The sequence below is a fragment of the Bos taurus genome, chromosome 5, assembly GCF_002263795.3.
Source record: "Bos taurus isolate L1 Dominette 01449 registration number 42190680 breed Hereford chromosome 5, ARS-UCD2.0, whole genome shotgun sequence".
In the NCBI taxonomy this organism is placed as follows: Eukaryota; Metazoa; Chordata; class Mammalia; order Artiodactyla; family Bovidae; genus Bos; species Bos taurus.
The window spans coordinates 114019589-114034471 of record NC_037332.1 but is presented as its reverse complement, the minus strand read 5'-3'; the positions used below and the strand labels follow the sequence as shown (position 1 = coordinate 114034471).

At 59.5% G+C, this 14883-nt stretch overlaps 1 protein-coding gene across 2 annotated transcripts in view; it reads left to right on the top strand.

The window, feature by feature from the left end:
- SCUBE1 (signal peptide, CUB domain and EGF like domain containing 1) overlaps nucleotides 1-14883 on the top strand; it is a 131006-nt gene that overhangs the window by 68193 nt on the left and 47930 nt on the right. Inside the window, exons 5-7 of one of the 2 annotated variants that reach the window (XM_024992818.2) lie at nucleotides 5433-5558; nucleotides 9628-9744; nucleotides 12424-12513. In XM_024992818.2, the coding sequence (XP_024848586.1) occupies nucleotides 5433-5558; nucleotides 9628-9744; nucleotides 12424-12513 (333 nt within the window). The remainder of the gene's footprint in view (nucleotides 1-5432; nucleotides 5559-9627; nucleotides 9745-12423; nucleotides 12514-14883) is intronic. The other variant, XM_024992819.2, reaches the window with a different exon arrangement.

Genomic DNA, 14883 nt, shown 5'->3' with positions numbered 1-14883 from the left:
GCAGGACAGACTCAGCCAGGTCCGTCAGCCCCGCAGGCTCGCAAAAGCCTGCTCTGTGCCCGGTTTGGGCTCAGCCCTTTGCTCTGAAGGAGCCTGCAGGCTGGCACCCATGGAGACGGCTTGCCAGCCGGAGCTGACGGGGATGGGCCTGGCTGCCTCAGCAGATGGGGCCACAGATGGGTGAGGAGCCTGACTCCCCTTCCAGCGTGGCGCTCAGGACCCCTCTCCCGGAGCAGAAGCCCTTGGGAACGCACCCCTTGCGTGCCCTGGGGGTTCACCTTGCACACTCAGACTTCCACTGGGCCCCATGGCCCTCAGCAGAGCTGTCCGCTACCCCTGAGGCTCCGAGGCACAGAGGAAGCCGTGCTAGGCTCCAGGCGGTGGGGCCCGAGTCCTGTTCCCTGCCCCGCCCTGCGCCACCCGAGTCCCTCAGCTCCCCTGACCCCATCTGTAAGGTGAGGCACTGAAGTGGGCCACCCTGGGGTCTCAGCCTATATTCCATAGCCTCCCAGGGCGTCGTGTTAAGTGAGGGGCAGGGGTCCTTGTCCCACAAGAGCCTGCAGGACTTCTCAGAGCCTTTAACCTGTGTCGTGAGTTCCCTGCCTCGGGCACCCTGAGGTGCTGTGTCTCACAGAACTCACAACAGTGCGTGCCGCAGTGGCGCTTCCCAAATTCCCTGAGCCCCTCGCCTCGTCCCCCAAATAAGGCAGCGGGTTTACTCTGCTTGAAGATAAGGAAGCCTTCACGTCTCTGTCCTCTCTCCACCAGGTTTCTCTCCTTTGCTACCCTCCCCTCACTTTCTCACCCGCTCCTTCTCTGCTTTCTTTGAGTTACTGCTTGCTAACCCCTAACTCTGGTCCAGGCCCTGTGCTGGGAAGTTAGGATACAGAGAAGAGTAAAGCTCAGGTCTGCCCTCAAATTACCCACAGTCAGGAGAGAGCAGCTGAGCGGCTACTCGCATTTAACACGGGGAGAGTGAAGTGGAAGCCACGGCTAAAAGCTTTGCTTTTTAGGAACCTGCTCTGGGCCACACACATCTCACAGTCTTCTCAGTCTTCTAGTTTGAGCCTTACGGCCACCCTTGGAGGTAAAGATGCTGACAACTCATTTTTCAGCTAAGAAAAGGGAAGAAGGCCTCGGACTAGGGGCCCAGGTACAAGCAGGGGGGTCCTGGGCCCAGCCCCTGGTGCGCGAGGCTCAGTCTTCCTCAGCGTGTCTTGATGGTGTGAGCACCAGGCCGGACCTTCCGTCTGGTACCTTGGCATTTGCTCCCCAGTAAGGTGTTCTAATCACTTGCCATATGCAGCCAGGATGCTGGGCATGGGACACAGCAGGGAGACACAGCCTCACGGAGCTTGCTGGCTGCTGGGTGCGCCAGCCCTGGGTAGACACGCACCGGAGGAAGTGCAGAGCCTGACTGCCTCCCACCCCTCAGCGCTGTGCCCGCTGAAGGACGGGACAAAGCCAGGGGATGCACTGCACCCAGAGCGAGGGCATCGGGCAGCCGACAAGGGGAGCCACTCAGCTTGGGCCTGGGGAGGGCAGAGCCCAGCACTTAGCTCTCCCCTTGCTCAGAAGGCGGCCACAGTTGACCTTGGTCAAATGAGAGCCTGGGACCCTTCTGGGAGCAGCTGCCCAGGTCATGGCCTCCCTGCTTCCTCCTGTCCTGTGGGGAGACTGGAGGTGGCCGCTGAGGGAGAGTGAGATCTCAGAGGACAAGCGGGTGAGAGTCGGGACCCCCACGGTCATAGAGCACCGGTGCTGAGGAGCCTCCCACTGTCTGGAAAGGCTGGTGGGGGGCCTTGGCTTTGGGCTTCAGCCAGAGGGACGAGGCTTCGGGCAGACTTAATGGCTCTGCAGGAGAGCTGAGGCTCCAGCCTCATGCTCCGCGGCAGCTGGGAGAAGGGCAGGGAGGAGCACGGGGCTCTGTGCTTTGTCGAGGGGCTGCCCAGAGAGCTTCCCGGAGTCTGAACCTGCCTTCAGTTTTCATAGGCTCTTAATTCTGAGGACAGTTAATATTGACAGGTAGATTGAAGGCGGGAGGAGAAGGGGACAACAGAGGATGAGAGGCCTGGACTTTAGTTTGAGCAAGCTCCAGGAGTTGGTGATGGACAGGGAGGCCTGGCGTGCTGCAGTCCATGGGGTCGCAAGGAGTCGGACACGACTGAGCGACTGAACTGAACTGATCGGTTTATTAGACCAGCTCTGTGCCGGCTTTTCCCGGTTCTGTTCACCCCAGAAAACGTGTGCCGCCTGCCAGCCATCTGGGTCCCACACGGGTTGCACAGTGAACCCCAGAGCAGACAGCCAGGGATGGGAGCCCAGCGGCCTGGGTTCCAGACCTGCCGTGTGACCTGGGACATCCCTCCTGCCTCGAGGCCTCTCGCTCCCCATTTGTAACCATTTGTAAGATGGATGGCCGGAGCCATCTAGCCCTGACCGTCTGTGGTTCTGCCGGCCGTGAAGCCGACCTGCTAGTGGCCTGTGGAAGCCGGTGCTGCCCCAGCGTGGAGGGGAACCACGTCCCACAGTTCCCGCATCCCGCTGAGTCACCTGGCCCCTAGCTAGGCAGTTGCAGCCCTCTGTGGAGTGGTTGCTAGGGTCATTTTTAAATGTGATGGCGATCATCTAACAACCACCATCTCAAGGAGAAGGTACCTCGGGAAGCTCTTGGGCTGAGCAGACTCCAGCCGCACGTGAGCCTGGCTGTGGGTGGCTGCTGCTCCCAGCTGTTTGCTCCCCATCAGCCTGTTTCCCAGGATGGGGGATGCTTGGGGGAGGAGACCCAGCCTCTGCCCCAGACCTTCATGGAAGAGGGGCAGGGCTATCCCATTTCCCCTCCCTTCCCTGTGGGGACAGTCAGCGGCAAGCCCAGCCAACCAACCGAGAGGCTAGTGGCGGCAAGAGGGACAAATGCGTGGAGAACTAGGGGGCAGGGCTCCGGGCCCAGCTGTGCCCCCAGGAGTTCAAACAGTGTGGTCCAGAATCAGTACCCACCCCTCCTGTCTCCTGGCAAAGACTTCTCCTCTCAGCCAGCTCTCCCCTTGTTTTGGGAACTAGTTTATAACAAACGATATGCTAATGTTAGGGCCTCCCTGGTGGCTCAGAGGTAAAGAATCCACCTTCGATGCAGGATATGCCAGAGACTTGCCAGTTTGACCCTTGGGTCAGAAGGATCCTCTGGAGGAGGGCATGGCAACCCACTCCGGTATTCTTGCCTGGAGAATCCTAGGGACAGAGGAGCCTCGCAGGCTATAGTCCGTGGGGTCACAAAGAGTTGGACATGACTGGAGCAACTGAGCACACACACATACTAAATGTTAATGTGTAATAAATTTTAATTTTCAATAGTAAATATAAATTTCCCCATTTAATCTCTAGTAAGTATTTATAGCCGTAATATATTAAACACATAAACCCAAGCTCTTCAGGCTCCAGTTTGACAATTTGATTTGCCTAAGTGAGAAAAATCGAGGCGAAGGAATAGTAAGAGTAATAAAATCAGATGAAACCAGAGGTCAGCAAAATGCACGCTTCATTCATTTTGATTTGTCTTGTTTTGTTTTATTCAGCTTCAGACTCTTTTTCGGTCTTGACTGTAGCTGCCAGGGTGTTTGTGTTTTGAAATATCTGTCACTGCCCAGTTGCCCTGAGCCCGTGCTTACCGCGGATGAGGTCGCGATCGAGCTAGTGCTCAGCTGGAACGGGAGACCCGTGAGTCACCTGGGGGAGGAGTCTCCGGGCCGTGTGGGCAGACGGCAGCTCTTGTTTCATCTACATTTAGCCTCTTGATGGACTTGTGACCTCTGCCCTCTCACTTGACCCCTGACCTCATAAATTCTGGAAACTCCTCACAAATCACCAGGAAGATAAACATCAACTGGGGTCAACTGAAGGGGGTTCCAAGCCGCTCCAGGCAGACCAGGAGGGGAGATCAGGTCTTCTGGGGTGGAGAGCACGTCCCAGCAACACGGGTGACTCGGGCGAGGGACCAAACGGGCCGCCCCAGGGAACCCTCCTTCTCGCTGATGACTCCAGGGTCCTCAGTGCATTTTGGTGAAATTCTGGGCACGCACATCACTGGGCAGCGTGTGGAGGCCAGAACTCTGGGGCGAATGGTCTGTAGTCCCTGGCCTCAAAGCCCGTGGGCAGCCCAGCTCTGCACTCTGAGGCTGTGGAGGGCGGGGGGTGGTGGAGACGGGGGTTTATAACCCAGGGCCCCGGCCAGGTCCTTGTGGTGCCTCTCTCGGTGGAGACTGGGAGCCTGGGATGGGAGGAGACTGGAACCCAGCCGGCCTTCGGAGCGACGGGGCTTCTGAGTCAGCTGGAGGGGCCTGCTGGGCAGGGCCAACATGAACGGGGCTCCAGATAAAAAAGCCTGCTGCAGCTAGAGCATGGGGGTGCCAGAACAGGAAGTGAGGGGGGCCCCCCCTCCCTGCCCACCCCACCGCAGCAGTCTCCCATTTCTGAGTTTCCCAGCCAGCAGGGGAGTCCCTGGCTAATTGCCTTTTGAAGTTGAGGCCTCAGAGGAAAAGGTGCCTGAGATTTGCAAAAAATTAAGATGGATTTAAAAAGGAGCATCTGCCAACCAGCAGGAATCTCCGGCTGAGATTAGGAACACAGTGGTGTGTGTGGCCTGACCTGGAATAAACTCAGTGGGCCCGAAGCATACGGGGCTCTGCTCTGGGGCTGGGCGTTCTGTGGGTCCGGGGGAGTGTGCTGCAATGACCAGGTACACGTGGAGACCCCCTCTGGCAGCTGGGTGTTGGGGGGTCGTGGTTAGTTCAGGGCCCAGCTGTGGCGCTGATGAGGACAACCCTCGGTTGCCCTGAAGCCCAGGGGGCCAGCACAGCAGCATTGACTTGTGCGGGAATGCAGCGAGGGGGGCTGAGCGGGCTGCCGGCGCCTCTGGGTGCAACAGGTGGAGGCCAGCCAGGGCCTCCCAGCCCCCCGACCTGTCTGCACTCCTCTCTAGGCCCAGGCGGACACGAAAGTCCACCTGCCTCACGGGGGCTGGGACATGCCTGTACAAACTGAAAAGTGTTGTACACCACTGCCATCCTTTTAAATCCACCCCCACCTGCTTTAGTGGGTAAACCATCCACAGCCCTGACCTGAAAAGCGCTCTGTACAGCCCAGGCCCTGTAATCTGACCCGTGTCAGGAACACCTCCTCTGTGGTTCCGGAGAGCTCATTCACATCCCTTAGACAAGGCCTGGCGCCTCCATACCCGGGTACCGTGTCCTTGGCTTCTCCCTAAGGGGTCTCCCTCTGGGTGGCTAGGTATGCCCCCGAGTGTGCATGCCACACGTGTGCTAATGGCTGCCCAAGAACATGGCGTTTGATGGTGACATTTCCCTGGTGGTTTCCTTTAAGCCTGAAATTTTCTCCCTCCCTGGTCCCCAACCCCTCTCTCGTCTGTCTCTTCCCAGAGGGTATGAACTGCATGAACAAAGACCATGGCTGTGCCCACATCTGCCGGGAGACGCCCAAAGGTGGGGTGGCCTGCGACTGCAGGCCCGGCTTTGACCTTGCCCAAAACCAGAAGGACTGCACACGTAGGTAGATGGGGGCACACGGGTCTGACATCCGCACGCGTCCCCTGCCATGGCTTGGGGCGGGGGGAGGTGGTGCTGTCCAGTCTGCTGGACGTTGCTCAAAGAATGTGCTCAGTCCCCTGGGGTGGAGAGAAGGGCAGGGCCCCAAGGGGACTGGGAGGCAGGAGGGATGGGGGCCGTGAACCCCAGACTCAGGGTTTCCCTAGTGTAATACCACGGACACAGCCCCAGGCCTGGGCCGGACCTCACACAGCGCCCTGTGTGGTAGCCCTGTGATGTTCGCTGTAACCCCTTTCTTCCCCACCCTCTGTCCCGCGGGCCCTGAGCTCAAACTCTCCAGCCAGAATGGAGGGGCCACGCGTTCTCAATGGGCCAGGGCAGCCCTTGGTAACAGAACGCTATAAAGACGGCGGGGAGCTTGGTTGGTGGGGGCCGTCCCAGCTCAGGCTGTGCTGAGCTTATGCCAGGATCAAAGACCAGAGCTCATTGCCTGGCTTTGCAAGGCCCACTGTCCATGAAGATACCCTGGGAGATCGGGACTGAATGAAGTCCCTTGTCAGAGGTGCCGCTTCCAGACCAGCTTGGAGGTCAGCCTGCAGGACTCGAGCGTAGTCTGGCCTCTTAGTGTGACCACCCAGCTCCCGAGCAAATGAAGTAGGACGATGGGCAGACTCACTCAGCACTCCAAGCCCCGGCCACAGGGCAGCCTCCCGGCGCTGCCCGGGGAGCGGTGGGCACAGCCTCTGCTCACTCAGCAGCCAGGGTCCCCGGCCTGACAGGATGTTTGCCTCAATTCCGAGAAAGAGCAGAGGGAGGCCAGTGTGAGCACCGCCCATCTCGGCCAGAGACAGGCCCGCTTTCTGCTGTAGGAAAGTGGTGTGGAGGAGCCTGGGTCCAGCTCCCTGAAAGTGCACCCAGCCTGACCCCTGAAGCAAGAGACTGAGGCCAGCAACCCTCCTAAAGGAAGCGGCCTTTCTTCCCATTCTTCGTTCTGTGGAGAAGGCAGCGGGCCCTTGCCGGCCTGTCATCCTTGGCCATCGTGACTCTCTCCTCTGCCTTCCACTCCCCTCAGTCACCGAGAACTTGGGGGACCCACAGGTGTCACAGTCCATCACCAGGGAGCTTGTGCTCCTGCCCCTACTCATGATTGGTTGACTCCCCAGAGAGAAGCCACTTCTTTCTGCCCAGGTTTCGTCCCAGGTGTGGAGCAGGCTTCCTCTCCTGATCAGTTCTGCAGGATCACAGGGATCAGCATGCATGCTGCCCCCAAAGGGGGACCGATTAGGGACCCTGTGGGCGGGGCAGTGCCCGCCTGCAGTCCTGGGGCTCCAGCCAGGCCCTCCTGTCCTCTGCACCGGATGAGCCTCTGCAGCTGCAGAGAAGCCTCCTGCCGCCTGGCAACCTGTAGAATAGAAAAGGCCTAACTCTAACTTCCCGGACCTCCCCGTTGGGTACTCTGAGCTCCCTCGGGACAAAGGCCAAAGACAAGCATATGTGGCATGGGCAGGCTCGTGTGACAGGCTTGGCCATAAGGGAAGCACACTCCTTCAGTCAGCAAGACTGGCTGAAGCCCGCCCTGGCCGAACCCTGAGCTCAGGGCCGGGGAGAGAGCTGTGGGCCACAGGAAGTGGCTGGGACCAACTGACTGGCCACCTAGTCCTCCAGTTCTGTGTGGGACAAGTGTTACAAGGGGATAGTTTGCTCAGAGAACATCTCTTGAGGGGCGAATCTGGTCTGGGAGGTGGAGGTCAGGGACAGGGAGGCTCCGTGCACTGCTGAGAAGAGCTCAGCTTGAGCCCTGAACTTCAGCTGAAGCAAATGGCAGCCCCGCCCTCTCTGCTCGACTGCCGAGTGCTGCTCAGGTGTGGGAAGAGCCTGCTCCCCTCCCAGAGCCAAGGAGTGGGTGACCGCCCTACAGCCCTCCTTCAGAGGGACTGCACCCTGGCCGTCCACCCAGCCAGCTCTGGTGTCTTCTGTGGGGTTAATGTGGCAGGATTAGCGTAAAGTCAGCTCTGAGACGTCCAGCTCACCTTTGAGGTCACCTGAGGCCCCGGAAATTCTAGATCTGGAGTTGGATTCGGGGCTGAGGCCTGGCCTAGCCTGCCCAAACTTTCCTCCCTCCCGAGCCAGCGGAGGTGTTCTCCGTCCGTCCTCCTCTGGCATGCCCAGCGCTCAGGGCTCCAGTGTTTATTTCCACGAACGAGCTGGCGGCTCTCTGGGTGCGCACAACTCGGCCTGTGTGGTCTGTGAGTCACTTAGGCCTACCGTGCAGAGGGAGCGAGAGAAAGAGGCCCCAGAGCGGCCTCAGACGGGCTTGCGTTCTCTGCAGAGTCACTGGCAGGGTGCAGGCCATCTCCTCCAACCCAGAGCTCAGAAGAACTGTCTCCTTGCCGGCCCCACCCTGACAGGGGTTGCCTCAGTCTGGAAAGGCACGGGACGTCCAGCCCAAGGTGGGGCTCTGCCCTCACCTGAGATCCGTGTTAAGCAGCAGCCCCTGGGGTCTTGGCTTCCCCCAGGCTCCTCCACTGCAGAGAGACGAAAGGCCCCGAGTCCAGGCTGTTGGCATCAGGGAATGCCGGGAGGAGAGATGCTCCCATGCAGTGGGGCCAGAGGGCCAGATCCCGAAGCAATCTACGTGTCCTTGCAGTGTCACCCCAGAAGTTGGGTGCCTCCCTTGGAGGGTGGTGAAGTTGCCTGTGAAAGAGGCAGCCCACCAGGGCCTCTGGTCACTAGGGTCAGTGTCTGGGACGCTGAGCAGGACTCATTCTCCTTGCGTCGTCCTCACCCAGCAGGGAGACTGGCCATGGCCAGTTTGTCAGGGCCGGCATTGCTCAGGCTGGCAGCCCCGGGGCCTCCATGCTGTTCTCTGGCAGAGGCAGCCGTGGAACCCAGTCCTGAAGCTCTGGAGTCCTTCACTGGGGAGCTGCCACCTTCTAGCCCCAGCCCTGCTGCTGGGTTCACAGAACATCATTCAGGCTCTGCCCATTTGGAATTTTCTGCCCCTCTGACCGTGGTTGGTCTGAGATTTTATTTCTGCATACTTGATCATTATTAAAGTTTTCAAATAAATTCAGAAAGTAGGTCCAATGCTGGGCAAACGGTTAAGGTCCCCAGGAAGACACCCTGTCCTCAAGGCCCTGGAGGACCATTTGCTTACAGGTGGTGGGCACCCTGCCGTCTTCAGCGGTAAATCAGGGGCAGCAAGACGCCCTCCCGTGGAGATCCTGGGTCTCCTTGAGCCACATCCCTCACCCTAGGAGAGAACAGTCGAGTTTTCTCTACAGCAAATGAACTGCTCATTTTCCCTACTTCAGACTGGCCCCTGCTTGTTCAGCCCCCTTTTCAGCAGCCCAGGTACTGATGCCCTGAAACATTTTAAGATTCTGGGCTGCAAGGCACCAGCTCCCACAGGCCACAGACACTGCATGCTATGTGACAGGTTAAAAGGCCTTTTCGAAACTGCATCTGAGATGATAAGTTCTGTCTGTTCAGACATTTCCTTGGGAGGATTAGGGCTCAGGACGGATAGAGATTGAGGGGGCTGCCAGGACTTGGCGAGAAGAAGCATCCATGGGGACATCCTTCCACACGCCCTGAGGCACAGGCGAGGAAAGAGAGGTCTTCGAGAGTTGAAGAAATGAGCGCTCCTCACAGAGGCCCGCCACCCACCACCCCCAACCTCTTCATGTCCAGCCCGTGTTAACAGACACTTGGCCCATCCAGACCGGCTGTCTTAAAGTGCCCTTTGCAACATAGAAAGGATAAAATCGTCCAGCTTAATCCCTTTCTTTCAACCAATGCCACCTGAGTGCATCCGCTGTGTGCCCTGTCCGAAGTCCAGATGACCCAGAGTCCATTCTCTGTCCCTCCCCAGGGCCCCTCTAGGGAGTGAGCGGTTCCCTCCACCAGCCCAGAGGGGCTGATGTCCAGGGAAGTTTGTGCCTCCGACTCATCATCTCGAGCCCTCACGCCCCTCCCCGACCCCTCGAAAGAAACGGCCGACAGCAATAAACTAATCGTTTTTGTTGTTCTGTTTATACACACGTACGTGCACTCGGGGCCTCACTAGTAACCTGTAACTATGGGAACGGAGGCTGCCAGCACAGCTGTGAGGACACGGACACGGGCCCCACGTGCGGCTGCCACCAGAAGTACGCCCTGCACTCAGACGGCCGGACGTGCATCGGTGAGTAGGCGCCCCTGCCAGTGCTCGCGCCCTGTGCCGCCCCGCCCCCCGCGGGACGCTCCCCCCACCCACCCACCCCGTGGCTCGATAGTGGCCACGCCCCACGGCGTCCTGGTTTCCAAGGAGGAAGCTCGGAAACGAGACAAGGATGCCCCCTGGGGCCAGTGGGGCGGGCTCCGGGCGGCCCCCGGGGGCAGCTTTCTGCAGACACTCAGCAGGGTCGTCCAGCCCCCAGGACCAGGCGCCTCTGCTCTGTGTCGCTGCCGGTTTTCTGAGGGTCCTCTTCCTCAGTGGGGGGAGGCGGGGGTGGCCCCAGGCAGGTGGCCAGCGGGGAGGAGGAAGTGTACGCGCCTTGGAGGGCAGCTTCTGTTCCGGAAGCACGGGGGTGTCCTCCCCTACCGGGAGACACGCCGGAGACTCCTTCCCCTCGTAACAGCCCCCCACCCCGGCGTGGTGCCAGCCTGCCTCCACAGCATCTGGAAAACCAAGAGGTTTTCTCAGAACCTGCTTTCAGTCTTGTCTGTCTGGAACACCTGGGGAGAGTGCCGGTGTGAGTCCTCGGTCGGGTCTGGGTGACTTTTAGCTGCTCTCTGCTCCCGAGCTACGGGGCCTCTCACCAGGCCTGGTCCTCCCCACCCAGCCACCCACCCACCACCCCCCAAAGTCCGTTCTTCTCGGGCGCCCCCTCCTGACACCCCTCCTGTTAAGAGGAGGATCAGTTTCACTCTGTCATCCTCCTTCCTCCTGGTCCTTACTTCCAAGGGGAATCTTGAGTATTTGTGATCATCTCAAGTTATAATCGCCAGTAAGTTCTTTCCTCACTCAAAAAGAACAGCCAATTTTTTTTTTAACTGAGAGAAAGAGGAAATTCAAACTTGGTGCCCAGAGTTCATCCTCTTCTTTCTCTTTAACATTGGCAAACTTAGGAAACCTGCTACAAGTCAGTTATTGTATTCATTAAAAAAAAAAAAAAAAGTCCCTTTTTTATTATCAGCTCAAAAGGTATTTCTTGAGGGATTTTGGAGTAACAGGAAAGGGTTGGCAAGCCAGCAAAGCCACGAAGCCCGGGGTTTGCTGTTGCAGCCTGCTGGGCCCTGTGACTGCTCCCTGCACCCTGGGGAGTCGGGCGGAGGGGCATTGGAGGTCCCCAGCCCCGGCTCTCGACCCAGGTGCTGCTGCCTGCGTGGTTCTCCCTTCCTCTGTGTGGTCTCTCCTCTCAGACAGCCGTTTTTGGTTTCATTTTAATCTCATTCCTCCTGCTTTTCTGGTGATGGTCCCTGATTGCCTGTCTTGTCTGATAACTGACCTTCATGAATTATTTTCAGAGCCAAAAGCCAAATCAAACCAAACAACCAAAAGAAAACAAGCAAAACAAAACAAAAAAATTCAAAGCCAAACCCGGTCTCAGACCAGTGTCTCTATTGCAGCCTGATCCCATCTAGAACCTCCCCTCCCGCCTCTCTCCCTGTCTCCACTGTGCCCCGGGGGCTCTCCTGGGCCGCCAGCCCCCCTTCCTGTCTTGTCTGCTGGGGTCTCCTGCAGCGGCCGCGCCTGCAACGGAGCCACCTCTGCCAGCCCCGGACCAGCGCAGACCGCTGCGGGCCAGACGCTCCCCAGCCTCGTCTAACACCTTGTCTTTGTCCACCCGGCTCATCCTCTATTATTTTTATTTATTCATTTTTTAATCTTTTAATGTCTGCTGCATGTGTAAGTCCCTGCTTGGATCTCCTCTCTGCCGTAACTCCCCCGCCCTCTCCTGCCCCGCCCCCCTCCTTAGAAGTCCTTTTCCAGGCCCAGCTCCAGGGCCCTGCTTCCCTGGCCCAGAGAACTTTTCACCTGCCTTTGCTCCTTGCTCCTCGGGGCCCCCACCCCTCCGAGGGGAGGAGGTGGCCCCCCACATCTCCCACCGAGCACCGACGTGCAAGCCCTCTAAAACCTCGCGAGCTTCTCTCCGGGAAGCATCTGGCAGCTCCAGGCACCCAGCCGTCTCCCTCTGCACACTCCTAAATGGCCGCCCCCCCGCCCCGCCCCTACCTTGCAGCCCCTCGTTGAGCACTCCACTGTCTCGCTCCAGTCCTCCATTGACAAGCAGGCAACCAGCGCTGCCCAAACAGCCCCCCTGGTTTCTCTGTGTCTGTCCAGTTGGGTCCACTGTCGAGTGTGTCTGTGCGTCTGTTCCCCTGTGCGTTTCGTTCTCAGTCTTGCATGAGCGTTCGACCCACGTTCACGCCTTTGATGAGACGGGGTGTCTGCCGCCCGGGCGCGTCCATCACCGGACCTCACGGCGCTCTCCCCTTGTCCTGTCCCTTGTCCTGAGCCTGCCTCTCCAGCCCAAGCCGAGCGTCTGTGCCCGCCTGCGTCCTCGCGCACTCGGGCGGCTGCTGCCCGCCTCGCCGGCCCTCCGCACGCGGGGCCTGTCCGCTCTGAGCTCAGCCGCCTCCTGTGCGCGTGTCGCTCGCAGATGGGCCCTGAGGCCCATCGTGCCCTGCTGTAGTCGCCCCTCCTCTACCCGCACCCGGCCCTGCCCCGAGCACGCCACCTGAGGTTCCTGGGATTAGCCCCTCGGCGAGGACGCCGCGCCGCCCTCACGCTGCGTCGCTCTGCGTGCGCACGCCGAGAGGCGGGAAGCGGGCTCTCATTAACCACCGGCTCCGTGTTTGTCCCTTACTTGTGTTTTAGAAAAGGATGAGGCTGCAATTGAGCGCTCTCAGTTCAATGCCACGTCAGTAGCTGATGTGGACAAGCGGGTGAAACGGCGGCTCCTCATGGGTAACACTTTTCTTCCACTTCCTTTGTTGTACTTGCACCTTTGTGCGTGTGTGTGTGTGTGTGTGTGTGTGTGTGCGTGTGTGTGTGGGGTGTGCCAGCGTGTGGGGCGTCCGTGTGCGTGCTCGTACGTCAGGCCGTGAGTGTTGTACTGGCGCATGGACTGTGAGTGTGCATGTGTGGGGGCTGTCTGTCCGTGTGGTGTGCCCGTGCGTGTGTGGTCGTGCGTGCCACGTGTGTGAGTGTGAGTGTGGGGGGCTCTGCTCCAGATGTGAGCTCACTTTTCCCTTTTTAAAGTTTTTACCCTCATCGAACACGTGTATTTCTCTGTGTGTTTGTTGCAAAGAACCCAGAGCCAGTGTCTAGGGGCCCCTGCGTGTAAGGAGACGTGTGCTGTGAAGCCCTCTCCTCGCAGGAACGCCCGCGTTTGCAGTCAGGATCCCAGCATCAGCAAAGCAGCAGGAGCAAGGGTGTGAGTGTAGAACAGGGGCTCGGACAGCACGTCCTTATCCATCTCCTCGCCGGGAGGAGCCAGGTCCAGGGGGAGAAGCCACATCTAGGTCCAGGGCGGTGGGCTCTGGGGGGCGTCCGGCCCACCCTGCTGGCTTTGCAGTTGGGAAACCTGGTGCCCAGAGAGGGGAGGACCAGTTAGGGTCACCTAGCACCCCCACGGTTGCTTCCCTGGTGGCTCAGACGGTAAAGCATCTGTCTGCAGTGCAGGAGACCCAGGTTCGAGCCCTGGGTTGGGAAGATCCCCTGGAGAAGGAAATGGCAATCCACTCCAGGACTATTGCCTGGAAAATCCCATGGACAGAGGAACCTGGTAGACTACAGTCCATGGGGTCGCAAAGAGTCGGACACGACTGAGCGACTTCACTTTCCCTTCTGGCCCCAAGGCTCCCCAGACCCATGAATGACCGCAGCCCAACCCCGCTGGGCTGGCAGTCTCAGCCCACTTTTCCCTGTTCTCCTTGGGCCCCCACTTGCCTTGGGGGGGTGGTCTCTGTGAGGTCAGCTGCACTCCAAGCAATGCCCCCCCCCCGCCCTGTGCATCCAGACTGTAAGGAGTCTTGCCCGGAAATACCTGGGGCCACTCAGGGCAGTTGATGCCAGGCAGGGGAAAAAAAGGAGAAAATAACCGGTCTTCTGCCGAGCTCAGTCTGCAGACCAAAAGAGCCGTCTGCCTCCTCGTTCATTCTTCCCTCTGGCCCATCGGTGCCCCGCTTCTGGGGCTGCTGGCCCCCAGGTGGCACTAGGAACACAGCTGTCGGGTCACCTGGGGTGGTCGAGACCGCCTTTGTGGCACTCCGGTTAGGTCACAGCAGCCTTGGGAACTGTGGAGTCAGGCAGTACACTGCCCAAGTCTCAGGAGGAAACCGAGGCTCGGGCTAGAAGCCTACTCTCTGCGGGTTCTCTGTGCAGGGCTGTCTCGTTGACCGGGGCCATCTGGGTGGCCTGGGATGAGCTGGAAGGGGTGGGCTTAGAGGCTCCAGCAGCCAGGCCTGTCCACTCCCACCTGTGCGAAGCGGGGAGTCAGCACTATGGAAATGACAAGGTGCTCGGTGCTCAGAAAAGAGGAGGTGGCAGGAACCTGCAAGCTGCTGGTGCTCGGAGGCCCAAGAGGGCCCGGGCCCTGAGGCCTCACTTGCAGGACGGGGGGCACTGCTGCCCAAGGCCAGAGCGCCCAGGAGCTGGGTTCCCAGGTGCCAGGCCCCCCTTCCCAGCAAGAGGATGGTGGTGGAAGAGGCCTGAGCTGAGTCAGCATCAGGCAGGTGGGTGGAGAAAAGGCCCCCGTCCATGCTCTTGTCTGGAGAGTTGGTAGAGAGAGTGGCCCAGAGCCCAGTTCCGAGGTGGGGCTGAGAGGTGAGGAGGAGGGAGCCCTGAGGACACAGGCACCCAGGCCTGGGGCGCAGGTCAGGGGACCCCTCGCCAGGCACAGGGGGTGGGGGGGGGGGCAAGATGCATGCTGATTGGCTGCCCCTGCACACCCCCTGGTGGTAGAAGCTCTCCCCCCTCAACGCCCTTAGAACCTGTCTGGCCCCCCAGACAGGAGACCGTCCCCCACCCTGCCCCTCTGCCACAGGGGGACAAGGGCCCACAGCCAAGACTGCATGCCCAGAACTAGGTAATTATCCTCAGAAGCGCCCGAGAAAGGCACCGTCTCCAGTACATCCTTCCTCCAGAGCTCACGGTTCTTTCCCCTCGGAGGGCAGCCTAGGGTGGTACAGACCGAGGAGCCTGTCGGACTACAAGCCCACCTAGAAGAGCCCACTGGGGCCTGGCTGCTCCCAGGCTGGATGAATAGAGGAAAGGAATGGCTAAAGTGAGGGCGGTGACTGTCCCCACCGTGCCCTGCTGGTCCGAGCATGCCTG